The 23,710-nt window shown below is 43.0% G+C and overlaps 1 protein-coding gene across 1 annotated transcript in view; it reads left to right on the forward strand.

Moving 5' to 3' along the window:
* The window catches only part of LOC126484400 (trypsin-1-like), a 104,511-nt gene that overhangs the window by 30,358 nt on the left and 50,443 nt on the right, over positions 1-23,710 (forward strand). The window contains exon 2 of the mRNA XM_050107906.1: positions 22,305-22,601. Within this exon, the coding sequence (XP_049963863.1) occupies positions 22,305-22,601 (297 nt within the window). The remainder of the gene's footprint in view (positions 1-22,304; positions 22,602-23,710) is intronic.

Raw genomic sequence — 23,710 nt, forward strand, 5'->3', positions numbered from 1 at the left:
ACCGCCTATGGAACGTCTCTTTTCCAGTCGTCCCAGAGCAACGAGACCATTTGGGATTCGTGCCAAGCATTTGCTTGAGTCCCTTGGTGTGGAGCGTGTGGCAACCCAACTCCAGGGTTTTATCCGCCTGCCTCCCTGGTTGCTCCAGAGGCCCAGCGTCATTTTAGACTTGTCAGAGTACCGGAGGAGCTGCACTCCTGCGTTTGTTTTTGCCTCCTTATTTTACAATATTTTAAACCAGCATCCCGACCATGTACCAGTATTACGGATGGCTCTAAACAGGGGGACTCTGTTGGTTGTGCTGTTGTTTTCCCTGATCGAGTCGTCAAGTTACGGCTTCCTGCGGCGTTTACTTTACCATCTTTGATGCCGAATTGTTTGCGATCTTGCGGGCATTGGAGTGGATGAGATGTGTTCCCAGTCTTAAGTTTCTCATGTGTTCTGACTCCCTGAGTGCGCTTCAGACCATGCAACACTTGTACCCAGCGGATACGGTCGTCCAGTACATCCATGATTCCCTACTCCACCTGCAACGGCAGGGGAAGGAGGTTTCTTTCTGCTGGGTACCGGGGCACGTGGGTATTAGGGGAAACGAACTGGCGGACGTGGCTGCCAAAGATGCATGTTCCCTCCTTCACGTTGTTGACTGTGCCGTCCCCCTCCATGCTGTTACCTCCCTTTTGCGTTTTCGTGTCATGCGTCAATGGGAAGAGGAGTGGCTGGCAGGCGGTGAAAATAAGCTGCGTCTGGTCATGGCCACCACGCGGCCATGGCGTACGTCCTACCAGTCATGCAGGCGGGATGAGGTTCTCCTCACTCGCCTCCGCATCGGGCACAGTCCCTTAAAGCACGGTTTTTTACTCCGGCGGGAGGACCCCCCAATCTGCAGCGCTTGTGGCGTCCAGATTACTGTCCGCCGCATTTTACTTGACTGTCCTTTATTCTCTGACCAGAGGGCAGTAGTTTCCTTGCCACCGGATTTGCCCTCTATTTTGCAAGACGACGCAACGACTGTTGTTAAGGTCTTACGGTTTTGTGTCCTGTCCAATTTTTTGCCTCGGATTTTAGGGAGAGGATTTTAATGTGCTGCTGGGTGACTGGCTCACCCAGGTTTTAGGTAAGCGGTCCGCCAGTCACGATTACCTACTTGTTTCACTTCGATTTCTGTTCTCTTTTCCTTGTGTTTCCTTTCCTTTTTTAGTGCGTTTCCTTTCCTCTTGTTTTGCCTCTGTATGTGAGGATTTGGAACTGCGCCAGGCCTGTGTCTTTTAGCCGTTCTCCTTGTTCGCTGTCCGTCTTCGTCCCTTCACCGCATGTGTTCCTGTTTCTATGCGTTTGGGCGCTGATGACCACGACGTTTAGCACACGAAAACCTCAAACCACACACACACACACACACACACACACACACACACACACAGCAAGTTCATTTTACTAGGAAATAATTTAGAGATGTTGTCGCCTGCGATCTGTTGCAAGACAAAGACTTACTTTTTACTCTTTGGACATTCAGCTGTCTGTCGTATGCGTGTTGCAAGTCACAGATATTTTATCCTTTGGGTGTTCAGTTGTCTGTCTCTATATGGTGACGAAAAGGACGCCAGAGAGATCAGTTCTCGTCCATCAGCTCATTGAACTGCATGGTATTTTATAGAGCTCCGCCATGTTTAATTAGTCGTTATTATAAGAGGTATAATTATCTAAATAATACTGCGTAAAAAGATTTCAAAGTCAAATATATTTAGTAATGTATCTGAGTGCACGTCTGGGACTCCGATAATTCACCTGCTCAAATAAAAGCAAAGGTAAAGGAAAATTCCACGTTATTATTTAACTGTGTTCCCAGCTTTATCTGTTACGCAGCAACGGAAGGAAAGAAATACTGTTCTCACATTTTAGTTTCTCTTCATGCAAATAGGCTACATGGTAGAGACAATTAAAAATCCGCGAGATCGAAATTTCTCGCTTTCATTAAATTAATAATTTCTGTTTTATCTAAATATGAGAGTTTTCAGCGACATAGACTTCGGCTCTTCAGGATTTCATAAAGACTACGATATTTTTATGACCAGTAATTACTAAGATGATGATAAGAGGACGATGTTAATTTAAAAGCTGCATGACCCGACTGTTTAAAAACGATATTGAAGAAACCGTGTAGATTAAACTGGTAGACGAATGGAAGTCGCCAGGAGTTCCTCCACTGCGGAATTATAATTATAATTGTTTTTAGATGTAGGTTGTCGGCTAGCAACGAAACAGATTGGTCAGAGTGCGGAGATAGATGTTGTTTGAAGGGTTTATGTTTATAAAACTTGTTTGTTGAGAGATAATTGATAAGAACGGAAGCGAATGGAGGGGAGACGTGATGTAGAGTAGAATGGGGAGAGATGGGTTAGAACTTATAAGTATACGATGACTAGGAGGATAAGAATATTTATATAAAGGTTCATCAATCTTTTGGATTGTAAATTGGACGCGAACAGTCAGGTACGTCCTTAGCATGGGGTTCATAGAATGCAAAAGACCTGCATAAGATTTTCGCTGTGGATTAGAAGAAACGTTGATCTAGCCTGCTGGTAAAAGATCCTTACTGCAGAAGATAAGCTGGTGTGCCTGGAGAATAAAAAAAAACGTGGCATCATATATATATTGAGCATGATATGAAATCAAGCCACTAACAGAAAAGCTGAAAAAAGCTTCTCGACCTCGGTGCTATCAGTGTAACATTATGCTGTGAGAAGTTCGCCTTACGAACTCTATGAGCCGACCGGTGTGGCTGACCGGTTCTAGGAGCTTCAGTCTGTAAGCGCGACCGCTACGGTCGCAGATTCGAATCTTGCCTCGGGCATGGATGTGTGTGATGTCTTTCGGTTAGTTAGGTTTAATTAGTTCTAAGTTCTAGGGGACTGATGACCTCAAGTCCCATAGTGCTCAGAGCCATTTGAACCATTTTTTTGAACGAACTCTATGCCTAGACGTTGAGATTGTGAAAGATCAAAAGTAGATCTGAAAAAGGAGACGAGGTCTAGTAAAGGCGTACTATACAAGTCACTTCAATAGACACGCCCAAGGTTGCGACACACACCACATCCTCACATGTGGTGGCGCACTTGTCGGGAAATACCGGTGAAGAAACGCCGGTAACCGTGTGACGTCACGCAGAGCGAAGCTGCGCCGGCTGGCTGGGGGCTGACGTCAGTGATGGCCGCGACGCCGAGGAGTGCAGCGCCGACGCTGCTGCCGCTGCTGCTGCCGCTGCTGCTCGCCGCGGACAGCGCGCTCGCGCAGGCCACCGCTGCCGTCGGTGAGCTAACTCTGCTTTAGTGTGCACTACACTACACGTGTAAATAGAACGGTGTTCAACAGTACTCGTGTGTCACTCATCCTCGCTAAGCGTTCCAACTGTTACGTTGCATCCGTCAGGTGTATCTCAATATGTATTTTTGTTTTATCCCCTTCTGTGGTATGTAAATACTGTGTTTACTACTAAGCAACTAGGCAGGTAGCTGCTGTATCGATGTTTTCTGGTTTTGGGATTTTAACGTCAAAAGTAACACCAGCGAATATCAAAACACAGTCGTCTTCAAATGGAAAATATACATCCACTGTGGAATATAAAGCGACATCCGTGGATATATCTGCCTCTACACGTACGTGATTACTCTGCAGTTCACAATTGTCTGGCAGACGGTTCATCGTGCCACCTTCAAGCTAATTCTCTGCCGTTCTACTCTCGAACAGCGTGCGGGAAAAACGAACACTTAACTCTTTTGCGAGTTCTGATCTCTCATACCTTATTGCGATGATCATTCTTCCCTATGAAGATGGCCGCTAACGAAATATTTTCACACTCTGAGGAGAAACTAAGTGGTTGAAAACGCCTCTGTTTTAATGATTGTCACCCAATTTCACTTATCGTATCTATGGCACTCTCTCGCCTATTTCGCGTTATTAAAAAACGAGCTGCCCTTCTTCGAATTTTTCTATGCCCTTCCTCGATCCTATCCGACACGGATTCCACAGCGCATAGCAATACTCCAGAAGATAACATACAAGTGTTCTGCCAATAAATAGTGGCCGGCCGGAGTGGCCGAGCGGTTCCAGGCGCTACAGTCTGGAACCGAGCGACCGCTTCGGTCACAGGTTCGAATCCTGCCTCGGGCATGGATGTGTGTGATGTACTTAGGTTAGTTAGGTTTCATTAGTTCTAAGTTCTAGGCGACTGATGACCTCAGAAGTTAAGTCGCATAGTGCTCAGAGCCATTTTTAGCCAATAAATAGTAGTCTTTGGTTTGCTTTACCCCACAACATTATCTGTGATATTTCCAACTTAAGTTATTCGCAATTTTAATCATGAAGTATTTAGTTGAATTTACAGCCTTTAGATTTGTGTGATTTGTCGTGCAACCGATATTTAACGGCCTCGTTTTGATAGTCGTGTGGACTACTTTACACTATTAGTTAGAGTCACCTTTCGTACTAGGCAGCCGCGCGGGATTAGCCGAGCGGTCTGAGGCGCTACAGTCATAGATCGTGCGGCTGGTTCCGGCGGAGGTTCGAATCCTCCCTCAGGCATGGGTGTGTGTGTTTGTCCTTAGGCTAATTTAGTTTCAGTAGTGTGTAAGCTTAGGGACTGATGACCTTCGCAGTTAAGTCCCATAAGATTTCACACACATTTGAACATTCGTACTAGGCAGATATATTTTCTAAATCGTTTTGCAGTTTATTTTGCACGTCTGATGACTCTATAAGACAGCGTCATCTGCAAACAATCTAAGAGTGTTACTTAGATTGTCTCCTAAATCGTTTATGTAGATCAGGAGCAGCAAAGGGCCTATAAAGCTACCTTGTGGAACGCCGGATATTACTTGTGTTTTACCCTATAACTTTCCATCAATTGCTATGAACTCCGACACTTCTGATAGGAAATCAAGAATCCAGTAACACAACTCAGACAACAGTCCACATGCACACAATGTGATTAGAAGTCGCTTGTGAGGTATGGTGTCAAAAAAACTTCTGGAAATCCAAAAATATGAAGTCAATTTTACATCCCGTGTCCATAGCACTCATTACTTCTTGAGAATGAAGAGCTAGCTGTGTTCCGCAAGAACAGTATTTTCTCAACCCATGTTGGCTGTTTGTCAATAAATCGTTCTCTTCGAGATAACTCATAATTTTCGAACACGGCACATGTTCCAAAACCATGCTGCAAATCGACGTTAGCGATATGGGTCTGTAATTCAGCCAGTTACTCCTATTCCTTTTCTTGGATTCTGGTGACTTTTGCAACTTTCCTGTCTTCAGGTACAAATCTTTCAACGAGCGATCGGTAGTGTATGATTGGTAAATATGGATCTATTGTATAAACATACTCTGAGAGGATCCTGATGGTATACAGTCAGGGCCTCTTCAACTGGCGTGCTATTTGCTGAGTAATGCACTCAGAAAAAAAGACAGCACGGCCTTAAGAGCTAACAGCATGCTTCAGAGTTTCTGAGAACGTGGGGACGGTTCCAAAGCAAGGCTAACGTGCGCTTACGCAGTCAGCGCCTCATCCGTCCCGTGTTGCTGTTGGCGATTCATTTTCGTTGGTGTAGCCAATTGGGTAATAGTGTAGGGTAGCCAATGAGAATCGCTCAAGCTAGTCACGTTTCTTTTCCGAACGTGTCACGATATCCGAGTTTGCGGTTAGTTTGGAACATAATAGCATGTCAATTTCATTTACGAAGCATAGAGAATTATGAACAAAACTCAAATTGGTTACCCACGTCCGATTAACGATTCGTCGTGTTCGCTTCCCATCATTCATAATGGAAATCGTTACCAACAGCAGCTTGCAACGAAAAGAGCGGAAACACAGTAAGTGCGCGTTTACCAAAAGTTGAGTATATTTGCGTCCGGCTCAATATTACCAATCAAAATGTATCCATCATATCTATGTTTATGAATTTGAGTCCCTCTAAAAGTCTCTAAAATACACCCTACATCACCAGCCACCAATTTCCGTCGTGTTTTCATTCACATGAACATCTGAGATCCCATTCTTCAAGAATTTCAAGTTGACTTCCCTGTTCAATATTGCCACAAGGCGCAAGACATTTTCTACGCTAGACCACTGACGGTCACTTCACTACGTCTCGCATTTTGTTTGTGCGTTATTCTTTGTTGAGAGTTTTTGAGCCAACGCTGCGATTTTCAACTTGGAATGATGCTTGTCAGCTGTATTCTATTACCCTTTCACTTTGAAATGAAAAATAGATAACCCGAAGTCTTGTTGTGTGTTTATATGTCATCGCTTAGTTTTTTAGATTCTTAGTCATTGCTTGCTGGTCCCCACGCGCCACCATATTTCCGCGTCGGCAATTCTACACAAGCGTACAGTTGTAATAGTAATACTAGCTGTATTCATCCTTAGATCACTTTTACAAGGATGTCGATAATATCATGGTATTGCCGTTTAAGAACAAGAAAACATTCATACATACTGGTACATCCCCAGGTCTAGTTTGTCCAAGATGGAACACATAGTTGGCCGTAGCATTATAGCAGGAACCAACCAGACGTTTGCCGATAGAAATTCAGGGAAACTAAAGAAATCGTACATCAAGGTGATAGCCTATTAATTTCAATATGAATACCTTGATAGTGGTCGAACAAAATCTGAATAGATAAGGATTGTTGCAGAAATGGTCCTGCTCTAGTAGTTGGCTACTATTTTCGAGCAAAGCTTAAGAAACGTTTTTGTATATATACTTCGCCTAAGTAATGTTACTAAGATTGTTGAATAGATCCATGTACAATAATACCGAAAGCACATATCGTGTAGTATCACCTCCATCCAATCTGCATACGTACCGAAGTAATGTCAGATTTCATTCCGAGGTATATTCCCACTCTCAGGAAAATTATTGATGCTAGCGCTATATTTGAAGAGCCCTGAACGTAAACTTAAACGAGAGATTGAAGATAGATATGACAGAAATAACTTACTTAGTTGCCGAACTGCTATTATGTACGAAAACATACATGTGACTCAATAATCGGCATAGATGATTTTCTCATCATTCTTGCTTTAAGAACTTGTGCAGCGTGTAATAAATGTTTTAGGATCCCCTGAGGCATTCCCAGACATTTATGGTATTTGAAATCAGTCAATGAAATTTACGACAAAGCAAAACCAATTATGACATAAAGGTATCGGTTTTGTTCTAAACTGATCTGTAGTACATTGTCAATATTGCATTTCACCACTAGACGTAAATGCTGCAAATTTCTCTCTTACTTGACCGATAGACCTCCAAATCCGAGAACTAGTAACGTTGCTATTTGGCAACTTCACTTGCTTGCACTGTACACAGAATGTTACACCTGCGTGTATGTCTAGCTTAAGATCCCACAGTGATTGTCTGGATCTCTCTTGTCACGTCTACACTGTAGCCTGTTGCCAAACTGTGGAAAGTCCCGTGATAAGGACGTGACGTTTGCCTCGAGCCTTGGCACGTCGGACCGTGAACATGAAACAAGAGCACAGGTAAAGACCTGAGGGCATAGCATGCAATAAAGTATGTCCATCAGCTGTCACTTTAGCCTATTTGGCTTCTGACACGGTCTTCCGCTGACTCTGAGTCTCAAACCTAGTGAGGTGGCGCAGTGGTTAGCACAGTGGACTCGTATTTGACAGAACTTCTGTTCAAATCCCCGTCCTGTCATCTAGATTTAGGTGTCCCATGGTTTCCGTAAATTCCTTAAGGTCAAAGTAGCGATGAAGATTGGGCTCCATCACGCTACTGACGTCGCCGTGGAGGGATGTTAAACTTTAAATCTTCCCTCCCCCTTTTTCCTTATTTGTACCTAGGGTTATTATTTATTTCCGATTTCTGCTACCAGTCATTTTTTTTAATTTTATGTTTAATCTAACATAATACATCGCGTTTCGAACATGTTCTGTTCCTCATCAGGCGTTTATACATACATACATATAGAGAAATATTACTTAAAAATAAACAGTCTTATACTAGATTAATCTAGAACTCTCTGTCCATTGTTTGTTACTGTAGCGGCTGGTGTGGCGTTTGGGGGGTGGGGACCTTGGCCAGTTGTTAAGTGTCCGCAGTCATAGAATTACCTTAATCAATATGAACCATGGAAGTTAGTTGCGGAAACATTAAAGCATTACTAATCAAAAACGTTGAAGAACTTTGTCACTATCGTCGTCATGTCACGTACTGTTGGCAGTTTCAACATAGCCTAGCGAGTTGTGTTGGCGTGATACGTGTATGACTTACGTCCACCAGAGAAATCCGAACTCCTTTATCTGTTCAGAAGACTTCAGACATTGACATAGCGGCACTTCTACGCAAACAGTAAATCAGAAGCTGACAGTATTCCGGTCGCTGTAGTGAAAGCTGTTTTACTGAACGCGACAGTCTATCGGAACGTGTTCTTTTTTGTTGTTCTGCTGCTCACGTTCCCCCACACACTTCAAGCGTTAGAAAAATAGAAAATGCTGTCTCGTCGCATGCTGTTGGAAATTATTTATGTACCGTTATTAAATTCGTTCCTTACCTGGTAAGCTTGTCGGAAGCCATCGAAAAAGTTCGAAGAAAAGCAGCTCGTTTTGTATTGTCGCGAAACAGGGGAGAGCGTCATGGATATTGATACGTGAGTTGAGGTAGTGATCATTAAAACAAAGGCGTTTTTGGTTGCAGAGAGACGTTTACATGAAATTGCGGTCTACAACTTTCTCCGATAAAGGCGAAAATGTTTTGTTAACGCTATCTACATAGGGAGAGATGATCACTGTAATAAAAAAAATCAGAACTTGCACGGAAAAATGTAAGTGTTCGTTTTCCCCGCGAGCTGTTCAGGAGTGGAACGGTAGAGAACAGTATGAGTGATTCGATGAACCCTCTTCCAGGATCTTAAGTGTGAATTCCAGACTGGTCATCTACATCGACGTAGCTGTACATAATCCCTGCGATTAACCCAAAGTCATTGTTTTCCTTCTTTAAATGTCCCTCATTTACCCCGCAAAGATGTTGTAGATATACTTTCACTGCCTTTGGGCCTTAACACATCCTTTGGTATCACAATAGGAATATAATGGACTGTCATTACCATGAACACAATACAGCATTATGTAATTATATGGTCCCATAGTCTGATAGCGGGTCTTAGGCTGAACATTACAATATACGAGTGTATACAGTATACTAGATGGCAGTTATAAGAGTCGAGGGACATGAAAGGGAAGCAGTGGTTGGGAAAGGAGTGTAGTCTCACCCCGATGTTATTCAATCTGTATATTGAGCAAGCAGTAAAGGAAGCAAAAGAAAAATTTGGAGTAGGTATTAAAATCCATGGAGAAGAAATTAAAACTTTAAGGTTCGCCGATGACATTGTAATTCTGTCAGACAGCAAAGGACTTGGAAGAGCAGTTGAACGGAATGGACAGTGTCTTGAAAGGAGGATACAAGATGAACATCAACAAAAGCAAAAAAAGGATTAAGGAATATAGTCGAAATAAGTCGGGTGATGCTGAGGGAATTGGATTAAGAAATGAGACACTTAAAGTAGTAAAGGAGTTTTGCTATTTGGGGAGCAAAATAACTGATGATGGTCGAAGTAGAGAGGATATAAAATGTAGACTGTCAATATCAAGGAAAGCGTTTCTGAAGAAGAGAAATTTGTTAACATCGAGTATATATTTAAGCGTCAGGAAGTCGTTTCTAAATGTATTTGTATGGAGTGTAGCCATGTATTCAAGTGAAACGTGGATGATAATTAGTTTGAACAAGAAGAGAATAGAAGCTTTCGAAATGTGGTGCTACAGAAGAATTCTGAAGATTAGATGGGTAGATCACATAACTAATGAGGAGGTATTGAATAGAATTGGGGAGAAGAGGAGTTTGTGGCACAACTTGACTAGAAGAAGGGATCGGTTGGTAGGACATGTTCTGAGGCATCAAGGGATCACCAATTTGGTACTGGAGGGCAGCATGGAGGGCAAAAATCTTAGAGGGGGACCAAGAGATGAATACACTAAGCAGATTCAGAAGGATGTAGGCTGCAGTACGTACTGGGAGATGAAGAAGCTTGCACAGGATAGAGTAGCATGGAGAGCTGCATCAAACCAGTCTCTGGACTGAAGACCACAACAACAACAGTATACTTAGTTCAAATTTTGTGACCTGATGGATGTTATTCTGAACTGCTAATTTCAGTGATCAATTGAAGTAAAAATTAACCCACGAGAGAGTGTTTTTGAATTATTGGATGTTGCAAGTTTAGTAACATCTGTAATTCGTAAATTACAATAAAATTATTTGTAAGTTTTTCTATGAATTGTTGCACTGTTCTTTAGCTATGTCATTTGCCAGACGGGGAGGAAATTGTTAAGTTCTGTAAAATTATTATTTATAGTATTGCCTCTACTAGTGTGGGTTAACACTGTCTTCGTCAAAAGGTGCCTCGAAAACTGAGCAGACATCTCACGTTTACTTTAATACTTCAGAGAACACTATTGCAGAGTCGCTAAACATAAGAAATAAAGATATTACGGTATCAGCCTTAAAAACGCAAAGCGTAAAAACGTCAGTTTTTTCTGTAGTGACTAAATTAAAACATAAAATGTTTCCAAACTTTCTTGTTGATTTCCTTTTACGCTAGAAAACAGAATACTAGAAAATTAAAAATTCTTCCATAAGGAAACTTGAAATCTGTGACCCAGTTCTAGATCAGAGCCGAGGAGTGTAGGTGCAATGCTACGTCATAGACTAAATCTTTGACCATACACGACGAGCGAGTGTAATGCTGGTTCTCTTCTCTCAATTCTTAGTATAAGTTATCGCTGAGTTAGGCCACCGTTCACAACGATAACGCCATAACAGTGAGAAAGTAATATTACCGAGCCGCCTAACAATGGAAAAGTTGTAGGTCAGTGAAAAGGATCTTGAACAATAAGTCAAGACAGAGTAAACAGGTATTTATTTGCTGTAATGGCTCACAAAAACCACAAAAAATTAAGAGAATAAATTCTCTAAAACTCAAATTGCAAAATGACGTTAACTATACGAGGAGGAACCAAGTGCGGAAGAGCGCAACAAGATCTGCTCGTCCGGGCAGCTCGCAAAATCGAAGTTAATGATACAACAAGAGGCCGCAGATTATAAACAAATTAAGCAACACAATTAGCGTGACAAAATAAGCAAGTAGCCAGCTGCTCGGAATATCGATCGCATTACTGCAGTTGTGACATTTACATTACCTCAAAATCCTGCAGCCAAAGGCAGGTGGGAGACGAGTGACCAACACGGCAGGCGGCGATCGAATGGCCCTCCATATCTCCTTACTTTAAAAAAAAAAAGAAACTATGTGATGGGGACGACTCAATGCTGTTGCCATTATGACTGACAAGAATATCGCTTATTTCACGAAAAAACGGGGAAAGCTGCACAGACTTCCCACACATGGCGTTCAAAAAGCATCTTAACAAATAAGTTTTGTACTGGAATGGAGCAGCTTCCCATCGATTGGTTGGCTTCTTCGCACCAAGCATGGTAAAGGGCGACTCAGTTCGATGGATACATCAATTTTGGAGCGAAAGCAACGGACCTTTCCGTACTAGTTGGGTGACTTTCCTCCTTGCAAATGTGCCCAGTAAACTCTAAAAGAAATTAACCATTAAATGGTGGCAAATATGAATCAGTTATCATATAGGTACGTGTGACGGTAATGGCACGAACTACAATTAAATTTGTGTCAAAACACCAAAGGAGAAACAGATATTTTGTTAATTGTAGTCACAACGTTAATAAAGCAGTCCTGGATCTTCTTTTCTTCATTATTCTCTCGAAGACTTTCAGAAAAATAACTGTGTTTAGGTGGTATGAATGCAAATAACTGATTTGTCACTCAGTTCTTTTGTCGATAGGACCGTCGCGAAGCGGGGAGCTGGGGTCGAATTGTGAGCAGGAGGTCGAGCGCGGTGTGTGGGTGAACGGTCCAGTTCAAGCCCATAGACGTCTATTACACAGTGGTATCCGCAATAACACTTATCTGTTGTGCAAAGTGTACAGAGTTGTAAGTGTGCGCCTTCTTAACTGAATGGTCAGCTCGACTGATCATCATGCAGCGGGCCTGGGTTCGATTCCCAGCCGGGTCGGAGATTTTCTTCGCTCAGGATCTGGGTGTTGTGTTGTCCTCATCATTTCATCAAAACCGGCACGCAAGTCGCCCAGTGGGGCGTCAACTGAAAAGACTTGTAACTCAGCGGTCGAACTTCCCCAGGTGGGGACTCTAGGCCATCACTGCCACGGATGGCAACCAAAGTGGTCCTGCTATGAAATGAAATGGCACCCCAGGCCATCATTCCTGGTGTCAGGCTGGATGGCAAGTGACAGCCAGGTTGGTATCGCACCGCTGTCGAGGGCGTCTCCAGACACGTCTTCGGCCTCGAACCTCATTGACTGGAGTAGAACTGTCTTCAGTGATGAGAACCTGCTGCGAATTGAGCCCAGGTGACGATCGAAAACGTGTCTGGAGGCGCCCTGGACAGGAGTGCGATACCAACCAGGCTGTCACTTGCCATACAGTACGACAACAAGGACTGATGATCTGGGGTGCCATTTCATTTCACAGCAAGATTCCTTCGGTTGTCATCCGCGGCACCCTTACAGCACAGCGTTATGTCGACGACATTCTATATCCCGTTTTGTTGCCCTTCATGGCAAGCCATCCTGGGCTTACATTGCAGCAAAATGGCCACCCGCATACGACGAGAAATTAAACCGCTTGACTTGAAGGTTGCCAAACCCTACCTTAGCCAGCAAGGTCGCCGGATCTCTCCCCAACTGAGACCGTTTCAAGCATTGTGGGCAAGGCCATCCTAAAAGTTTGCGATTTTAACGATCTAACGTGCCAGTTGGACAGATTTAGGACGATATCCATCAAAAGGACATCCAGCAACTTAATCAATCAATGCTTAGCCGAATAGCTGCTTGTTTAATTCTTAAGGTTCTTTTCTTGAAAAAATCACCCGTTTTTTCTGAAATTGTAATCATTTGTTTGTCTGTGCATGTACAGTGTCAGACATAAAAACTGACCGCCGGCCGGCCGCCACAGAAACGAAGTCCGAGTAGTTCAAATAAGGTGGCCAATAAAACCGACCGCTCCTGACAACGCTAAGTCCGGCAGTCTGCACAATCTGGCAACACTGTAAGATGCAGAAATGTCAGAAGCAAGGGTTGTCTACGTTCGAGACATTGTCGTGTTGTGTGAGCCTGTCGTCTAGTGGTTATCTCCGTGCATTTTAAACTTATAGTCAAGCGTTCGCGTCCAATTGTGTCTCCTTTTCTATTCGGCCCTCGTCTAAAGTTGAGAGTCTGATTGAGCATTGAAGATAATTCGCTTCACAGTCTACCCACCAGAAATAACAAATACTTCCAGTAACAATTCCGCAGGACAGCTCGTGGCTGCGTCGCGATCAGAACAGCTTATACTCGAGCGTTTCCTCGCGCTGCAGCGGCTACTGGGCACCAGCCAGACGCCACGCGCCGCCCAGGTGATCGCGGCGCTGCGCTGTCATTTTCGAATTTGAAGTTCTAGTTATCATCTTTCAGTTTAGCATTGGATTTTGCATACTTGAAAATCTTGAACTACAGTTAAGCGTTGCAAAATTGGGTCGCACGTGGAAAAATATTTGAACTGTGTGTGGAGCGAGTGCTTTTGGGAAAAACACGCCAGAAAAAGATATTCATGTTTCAACAAAGATCTTTCTAGCATGAATGAATCTCAGCATTAAGAAAGTATCGACTACTGATATAAGTGATAGATTACCATTTAACCATCATGCGACATTTACATTCAACAGGCAAGGTTCAGACATCTGGTGTAGGAGTACTGCATGCTCTAATTCGAAAAAACAAAAATCAAAATGGCGTGACTATTACTACAGTTTTGCTTCAACGTAATCAGGTCGCTCATTGAGCATTCCTGTGCAGTACTGTTACTGGTGACGTGTTACGATGCCTTTATCCTTAACTTCCTAATACATGAAATGCTGACCCCTACCAAAAGACGTAAACTGGAGCAAAGACTAGTGTGAACATAATATTTTGCAACTGGTAGCTTCAAAAGTGTTTCGCACTACGAATTTTTCTCCTGAGGGTGTGTACATCACAGCTGGAATTTGTTGCCAACAACTGAGACACCTTTCGGTCGCTGTGTGTCTGCGTAATTGACTGGCGCGAGTGTTGTTCAACAGACAGCAGTCGACACTTTCAATGGACTCAATGACTGCATGTATGTGCGTGTGTGCGTGTTCACGCACAATCTGAAACAATACTATTAACATCAGAGAGACAAGCAACAATAAATATTGCATCAAATATAACTGTAAAGTATTTTAATGCAATGGCTAGTTACTACAAACTAAATTTTTACCCAATCCATGTCCAACATACTACGTTAAGTACGAAGTATTAACTCCATAATATCGCTAGCAGAGACAGTGCGCGCTTGTCGCGGCTCGCGACGAGTGCAGCCGCGATTTGTTTATGTTGGCTGAGCGTGGACACTGCAGCAGACGCTTCGCCATAAACAGAAAGAAATCACCTTGGCTCTGACTGCAGTGAGAAGACATCACTACCTGTATGTTCTTATAGTAACCAGTGTGAGACTCTACTCACTGGTGCCATGGAGCAATCGGAACGGGTATCATGTCATTAGTCATCAAAATATTAACCAGCGATGAAATGTCCACTCTATTTGAATCCCAAAAAATAGGAACCTTCTCACAAAGTAATATGAGGTGATATCAAAATTTATCCAACACACAAAAATTAACTGCAGAGCTTTCATGCACGCAGTAGTAGTACACAAGGAAATATTATGTCTTGGAAGCATGTACTTCATTTCGTCCTCTCATATCGACGTCCTTGTTTTAGTATGAAGTGGGAAAATAAACACAAAAAGCTTAAGTTTCTGAGAAGCATGTTAGTCATTTCCTCTCCTCATATCATAGCTTTTTAGTATGAAGTGAAAAATAAACAGTTTAGGATTCTGAAGTACAATATGACACCAGATTCTTATCGTAGGCGCTATCGGAAACGCAAAAAGCAGGGAGCTCTCCATTCTTTTGTCCAACAGTCAGTTTTCTTTCATGCATTACTACCACTCGCAGATTCTTATTGAAGGAGTTGCGGGCATCAATTTCTTCAGCAGAATGAGCCTTATGCCATTGTGCTAATTACCGTATAGAAAAAATGCAACAAAGACGAGTTGCCCTAGAGCAGTGAAGATATTTGCACTTGTGTGTATTCAGAAATGACTGCCAGCTGCCACAACACTTCACAGAATTAATTCTACAGGCAACACAACTGTGAGTGCACTTCAGACTTAATTCAGTAAGTCGTCAGGAGACGGAAACGTCAAATTAACGTCGCTTCCCGAGTCATATTCAATCCAAAATGAGGTGTTATTAAGGTAGTTGAGTGTTCTAGCAATTACACGTTCGGAATTCTCATATGAATATTTCGATAGCCAAAAGAACCCGTTAGTGTGAAACCATCGGGAACCACATTAATATCAAACTGCAACAACTCGAGACAATACGTGGACTCTTCCCTTCGGTGGGTACCCTCTTACAGTTATTTAGGATTCTCTCTGTCCAAGGCGTAATGCAAATGGAACTACACAGTCGTGAGGAGTTTTCCGCTATTCTTGACAAACATCAGCAACTTGTAATCACTGTAACAACTGTGTGATGATGATGGTACAGGCTGTCAGTGGATGTGGTGGTGTTACGCTATCAAACTGCTTACAGTAACGTTATGCTGGCGCACATTATCTAGCGCTGACTACCTAAGTAAAGATAGTGTGGTGGCGTCGTCGCTTTTTCTTTATTCGGCATCGATTTAACGAACGTAGTACTCCATTCACGAGCTGCTAATGATACAGTATGACTACAGAGATCATCGTGAAGGTATTACATTAATTCTGCAGTGAATTGCTTGACAAATATTACCGTCAGCTATGCAGCTGAAATGACTCACTACACATGTACTCTATGTTCCACTTGGTTAAGAAGTGATCACCTCGCTGCAATCCTGCTTCTACTGTTCGTAAATACTTGTATACTGACCATTAGTTATTTGACTAAATATGCGCTACAGTCTGATTCGCATGTATATGACATAGATTAGCGCCTTCACAAAGCAATGACTAAGGAACGGATGCTGTTCAAGTCCCATTACGTTTACGGCAAGACATGTTAGCAAATCACCTGTATTTCCTCAAAAAACAATTGCATCTTAAATATCGAAGGAGAGACGTGCACATTGTCACAGGGCGTTGAAATACAGCAACGGCGGCAGATGAATATTTGTGCCCAACCGGGGTTCGAACGTAGACCTCCTGCATAGTAGGCAGACGCGCTGACCATTGCACTGTCGGGACACAACGGTCAACCCCCCCCTGCAGGACCTGTCTACACACGCACCTCGTCCGATTCAAATTCCCATCTTTGGCGCACACCACACACCCGGTATCCCTGTCCATTATTCCACTCGCTCGCAGCTACACTATATTCCAGTGAGGGTTCGGACGATGACGTGAGTCTAACACTGAAATCTTTCGATGGGCCTTTGAGACCTGAATAATTATACAGGATGTTTCAGGGGGAATAGTAAGTATTGTAGGAGGTGGTAGTATAGACAAATTACAGAAAAATGCCATATTACATGTGTCCAATTTTTATTGAGTACATACAGCTGGATTCAATGCATTTTCGTACATGCCATATTACATGTGTCCAATTTTTATTGAGTACAAACAGCTGGATTCAATGCATTTTCGTTTCGTTTGTTGGTGCTTACAAGACCCAGTTGTCTACACTTCCTTGAAAATGAGCTTCCGGCATTATTGGAAGAGGTTCCTTTGGCTACAAGAATGCGTATGTTCCTCCAGCACCACGGGACTCATGCACATTCTAGTCGTCAGGTGACATATCATACAAACCTAACATTTCCCGGAAGATGGATCAGTAGATATGGGCACTTTTATTGGCCAGCAGGGACGCAGACCTTATCCCTTAGGATTTTTGCCCGTGGGGATGATTGAAAGTCCACAAAGAAAAAGTAATCCCAAGAGCCGAATTGATCGTTCGCATTATGAATAGCGCAGCCCTCATAAAAGAACGCAAAGTCGACCTTAGAAGAGCTACACGTGGTTTATTAAGAGAAGTCAAAAGTGCATGGAAGTTGGTGGGGAATTTTTGAAAATCAACTTCGAAAGTCATTTTCCTATGTTTTGAGTTTTTTAGGGTTGCGTACTAACAGCTGTATCACTGTACTCAATAAAACTTGACATACTTATATGCAATTTTTATGCAATTCATGTATACTACCACCTGCTAAAATGTCCACTATTCCTCCTGAAACACCCTGTGTATGCATACATGTGTGGTGTCTATTCTTTCGGACATGTCCGAAAGAAAAGACCCCACAAATCTGGTTTCGAACCTGGTCAGGCCAAATTTTCATCTGCCGCCCTAGCTGTATCTTAACTCCCTGTAACTGCCTGAACATCTGTTGTCTTTCGATATCCGACGACCACACACACACACACACACACACACACACACACACACACATATATATATATATATATATATATATATATATATATATATATATATATATATATATATATATAAGTGCTATTCGGAAAATGTTTGAAAACTCAGTGATAGTGACGGACTGGACCTGCATTAACCTACTCATTTCACTAAGTATAGCTGTAATTTTCTGAACCATTCATATTTAATAAGTGACAGCGATTTGGAAATTTTACCTTTGCGAGATGGTTACTTTATATATTGATTACACTGTCTCTCATCGTTTACTTCGTGGGAATCCTGCTTCTTTCTACCCTAGCTTATACAATAGCAATGAGTGAATGCTTGCATTCTTGATATCTCACTGATTGTGCTACTGCAACTGTAGCCAAAGAAAATCCCGCTAGAAAATTATCTTTCAAGTCAGATGGTATTGCTCCTCCTCTACTGTCACTGAAAACGATCACAACGAAATTAAGTATAGGAACCCTACGAAACCCTTGAGTTCATACTGCGGAGCTGTGCAGATGAAAAAAGTAGTTTTTCACAATTATCAGGTGACAGATGGAGTTTATCAAATTCTACTAATTATGACTGCATTATTAATTGTTGTATCATAGGCGCTTTTCTCCCGCTTATTGTAACTATTTTTTGAATGTTAGTGCTGGAAGAACAGAAACATCAGGTTTTCGCAATATGGAATATTCGAATTCACCAAGTCTTCACATTTCGAGCAACGGCAGAATATCCGTCAGAAAAGCTGACAACGGAAGTCAGGTCATGCGTGTCTTTTGGTGGGTGTGTCAATGACAGTGATCTCAATAACAATATTGTATAGCAAGGATACGTTGCCAAGTCGACGACTGGAGAAGCTCCAAAATTGTGAACTGTGTCTGTTGAATACGCTTACAAGGTTTCGGTCCGATTATTAATTTATGGCGTTTCGTTTTCACTCAGTGCATCGATGTATTACAAGTAATTACACTCTAGCCCCTAAACCTACTTACAGAAATGTGAATAAGAACCATTGAAATATGAGGATATTTCCGTCCTTGCCAGTCACAACTTTGAGACGAAGCTATAGTCACTTCCGAGGTCACTCACAGAACACATCAGCTGGTATCCTTCCTGACAGTATAACTGAAACTTGGCATCAACGCAGAATATGTTTGACAACTCTGACCGACGAGTTACTTCCTTGATGGCACAGAACTATCCTGCTAAATTCGCTTGATATTACAGTGTCATTTCAACTGAATAATGTGATTTTCTCATGAGATGTGAAATAAGGATGTTAGTTAATACTTTTGAGTCAACGAAAATCGTTCCACATGGGAAATACAACTACTCTCGTCTCTTATGTTGCGATTTATCTGTCGTAGGGACTAGTGGGCTAGTAAGTAAGACACACCTGCCGCACCTCTTCGTTAGCTCCGAGGCCCATCCCGACGTCACTTACTTCCGAGGTACTCGTCAGAACGCCGCGGTGTGGATTTAGGGTATGGCATTTTCATACTTTTTTAATGAGAGCGTTGCAGGGTTGTTAGATTACTGGCATTATTTAACGAGCAACTACACGATTTTACGGCGCAAAGCGTCGTATGGTACGCTCTTTGCGAATTATTTGGGGTCGTTGTTTACGCACCCTCCAGATCATTGGGATGTACCGGGTGTGAGAAGAGACTGATATATCGCACGTGATGGAATGATGAGAGACATCAACGGTAATTACAGGGTGTTTCACCCTCGCTTAACGAGAACACGACCAGGACATCCCGCCGTCTGGCTGCTGTGGGCACCCCCGAGAGAAAAAAGAACAAAAAAGAATTAAAAAATAAAAACATAAGAACAAAATGAACAACAAATAAAATTTAATAAAGTATTTTACCCCTTCCTTTATCATTTTCTTTTTTTCAATTAAATGTTCAGAGGCATATTTAATTTTTGTTCGTGGGCGGAGCCTGAAGTGGTGGCGCACGACCGTCCTAGTTAGCTTTAGGATTAAAGTGGCGGTGGCACAAGCTTTGTTTTCCTTTTTAGGTTAGATAGGTTTGGGGGTAGTATGGGTGATAGGGCCAACGCCTGAATTGGAAGAGGTCTAAACACTACAAAAAATAAAAAATACAAAAAGTAAAATTAAGTAAAAACAAAAACTTAAAAAATAAAGGAGGTAACTTGCTTGCCTACCAGGTGCAAGCTGCTTTCATTCGCCTTTCGAGGCTCGTTGAAAGCCATATTTTTAATTCTTTTGTAGCAGAGCTACAAGCAGGAAGATGGAAACTCAATAAGAGAATCGTAAGACAACGCTCGAGCAAAATTCGTCTTGCCACTTTCAGTACCCCTTACCGTCAGAGCGAAAACCTTATGGTACTGCAAAATTCATAATGCCACTTTTAGTTTTTGCCGACATATTTTTTGTGGTTGTGAATACGTAATTTTATCTATGAACTGCCACATTTTCATAATACTTGAGTATAGTATAGGACAGGGAGTAAATACAGACCTCTTCGAAGTCAAAAGTCGGTAATATCCTACTAATTCGCGTTAAAATAGGCACAATCGTCTTACAGACACTTAATGCTTTATTAAGGGAGACTGCCGTCATGATGTTTCTGTAGTTACTTGAACAAGTTAGTACAGTGGATACTTCAACTGCGTTTTCCATTAGTTTATTGAACGCAAGAGTAATCATCAAAGAGAAGTTAATCAGCAACAGTACATTCTTTCACACTATCTAAAACAATCTGACAATGGTAAAGTACTTTTCAAATTCTACGCGTGTAGAAACGTACTGGTTGAAACGATGTCATTAAATCAGTGAAATTTGAAGAGCATTTTCGTCTACAAATGAATTGCGTTGACGGTTAACCGTTCAAGAGAAGTAAAGACAAAAGTTTACGAGTATACGATCAGAGGAACAAGAGCCTGAGAGATGACTTCCCTATCAATTTCCTGGATAGTTCTGTTTCTCAAATCAACAGAGTGCGTTATCATGCAGTAGCAGACGTGATGTAGTTTGGTCGATCTATTTTCTTACACTGCGACAAAAATGTCTTAATTGTTCACAAAAAATTCCAGCTGTGATGCACACACCCTTGGGAAGAATTCGTAGAGCAAAGCACACTTTTGGAGCTATCAGATGGAAAACATTATTTCACACTTCTCTTTTCTCCGTTTAAGTCTTTTTGTAGGGCTCAGCCTTTCATTCCTTCGTAGGAAGTTAACAATAAAGGCATCATAACTCGTCAGCAGTAACAGTATTGCATAGGAATGTTCAGTGAGCGACCTGAAGACGTTCAAGAAAAATTGCAATAGTAGTCACTGCGTTGATTTTTGTTGTTTCGAATTAGAGCATGCAGTACTCCTGCACCAGACTTCGGAACCTTGCCCGTTGAATGCAAATGCATGATTGTTAAATGGTAGCCCATCAATTATACCAGTAGTCCAGATTGTTTAATGTGAAAAATCATTCATGCCAGAAAGACCTTTATTGAAACAAGAGAATCTCTTTCTGGCGCATTTTTGCCAAAAGCACTCGCTCTACACACAGTTCAAATCAATCGAGCAGCCTCCTCTGCACGCACCCCTTTATTATACCAAAAATAAATATTGTTTTACAAAAGTTACACGTTTTTCCACCCCGTGACCCAATTTTGCAACGCTTAACCGAAGTTCATGATTTTCAAGTATGTAAAATCCAATGCTAAACTGCAAGATGATAACTAGATCTTCAGATTCGAAAAAGACAGTTGATATATACACTGATAGCGCCGCGCCGTGACGTGATCAACTGGGCGGCGCTGGATTTCAGGTGACGGGTGGTGTCTGGAAGGTGGCCGGCAGCCGCTGCAGCGCGAGGAAACGCTCGAGCTTAAGCTGTTCTGATCGCGACGCAGCCACGGGCTGTCCTGCGTAATTGTTACTGGAAGTATTTGTTATTTGTGGTGGGTGGAATGTGAAGCGAATTATCTTTGATGCTCAGTCAAACTCTTTAGACGAGGGCCGAAACGTGATTTAAAAAAAGTAGCTACACTTGGACGCAAACACGCGACTACAAGTTTGGACTGCACGACTATTACCAGTAGACCACGGGCTCAGACACCACGACAACCTCTCCGAAGTAGACAACACCTCCTCCTGACACTTCTGCATCTTACAGTGTTGCCAGATTGTGTAGATTGCCGGACTTGCGGTCGGTTTTATTGGACACCTCAAGAGAACGACTCGCACTTAGTCTCAGTGGCGGCCGGCCGGCCGGCGGTCAGTTTTTATGTCTAAGACTGTACATCACATCTACAGATTTCCATCCCACCTTTTCCTTTACCAAACGTACTTTGGGAGTTGTTTTATCCTGAGCCTTGTTTGCGTCTGGAACAAGGGACTGATTACCCTGTAGTTTGGTCCCTTTATCCCTCAAACCAACCTTCCGTCCCATTCGGATATTGCCTTCATGGTGCGTGTTTTCTTTATCTTAGAGTGAATTTTATGTTAAAATGCTATAAATGTAAAATAAAATTAAAATAAAATAAACGCAGAGCTGTTTCTGCCATAGCCATATTGTCCAAGGCGAAGAGCTGTTGTCGCCCTCTTACATGCTCCACTGTCACTCGCTTTGTTTTGGTGGAGGAGCTATTATGTGGTACGATAAGTGAGAGTTGAGAGTAATCGTACGGCCGGTCCTCAGGGTCGCCGTGCCGCACGCGCAGCGGCGAGACGGGCGTGTGCCAGCCGCTGCACCGCTGCCGGCACGTGCTGTGGAAGCAGCCCACGGCCTGCTCGCGGCACTCCGTCTGCTGCCCCCGCGCCGCCGCGCCGCCCACCGCCGCCTCCTCCGCCTCCACCGCCGCCTCCTCCGCCTCCACCGCCGCGTCCTCCGCCGCCTACAGTGCACCGACGCCTCGTACCACAGCTGCAACCGCTACCACGCAGAGGGACACCAGGACGACCACACAACGAGCAGGCTTGTCCAAAAGTCAACAGAGTGAGTATGTCCCCCAACCCTGGCGAACAACTACACTACTGGCCATTAAAATCGCTACACCACGAAAATGACGTGCTACAGGAAGAAGATGCTGTGATATGCAAATGATTAGCTTTTCAGAGCATTCACACAAGGTTGGCGCCGATGGCGGCACTTACAACGTCCTGACACGAGGAAAGTTTCCAACCAATTTCTCATACACAAACAGCAGATGACCGTCGTTGCCTGGTGAAACGTTGTTGTGATGCCTCGTGTAAGGAGGAGAAATGCGTACCATCACGTTTCCGATTTTGATGAAGGTCAGATTGTAGTCTATCGCGATTGCGGTTTATCGTATCGCGACATGCTGCTCCCGTTGGTCGAGATCCAATGACTGTTAGCAGAATACGGAATCGGTGGGTTCAGGAGGGTAATACCGAACGCCGTGCTGGATCCCAACGGCCTCGTATCACTAGCAGTCGAGATGACAGCCATCTTATCCGCATGGCTGTAACGGATGGTGCAGCCACGTCTCGATCCCTGAGTCAACAGATGGGGACGTTTGCAAGACAACAACCATCTGCACGAACAGTTCGACGACGTTTGCAGCAGCATGGACTATCAGCTCGGAGACCGTGGCTGCGGTTACCCTTGACGCTGCATCACAGACAGCAGCGCCTGCGATGGTGTGCAGTCGCGATACGCTACAATCCGACCTTTATCAAAGTCGCAAACGGGATGGTACGCATTTCTCCTCCTTACATGAGGCATCGCGACAACGTTTCACCAGGCAACGCCGGTCAGCTGCTGTTTGTGTATGAGAAATCGGTTGGAAACTTTCCTCTTGTCGGCACGTTGTAGGTGTCGCTACCTGCGCCAACCTTGTGTGAATGATCTGAGAAGTTAATCACTTGCATATCACAGCATCTTCTTCCTGTCGGGTAAATTTCGCGTCTGTAGCACGACATCTTCGTGGTGTAGCAATTTTAATGGCCAGTAGTTTAGTATGTGGAGCCCAGCTGAATCATCCAGTTGTTATAAGACCCATACAAAAAAGTATTTGCGTTAGATAGCCGAATTGAGGGTAAAAGCATAGTTACAGTGTACCTAACTCTCATATTACATTGCGT

Source organism: Schistocerca serialis, chromosome 1 (assembly GCF_023864345.2).
Source record: "Schistocerca serialis cubense isolate TAMUIC-IGC-003099 chromosome 1, iqSchSeri2.2, whole genome shotgun sequence".
Taxonomy (NCBI): Eukaryota; Metazoa; Arthropoda; class Insecta; order Orthoptera; family Acrididae; genus Schistocerca; species Schistocerca serialis.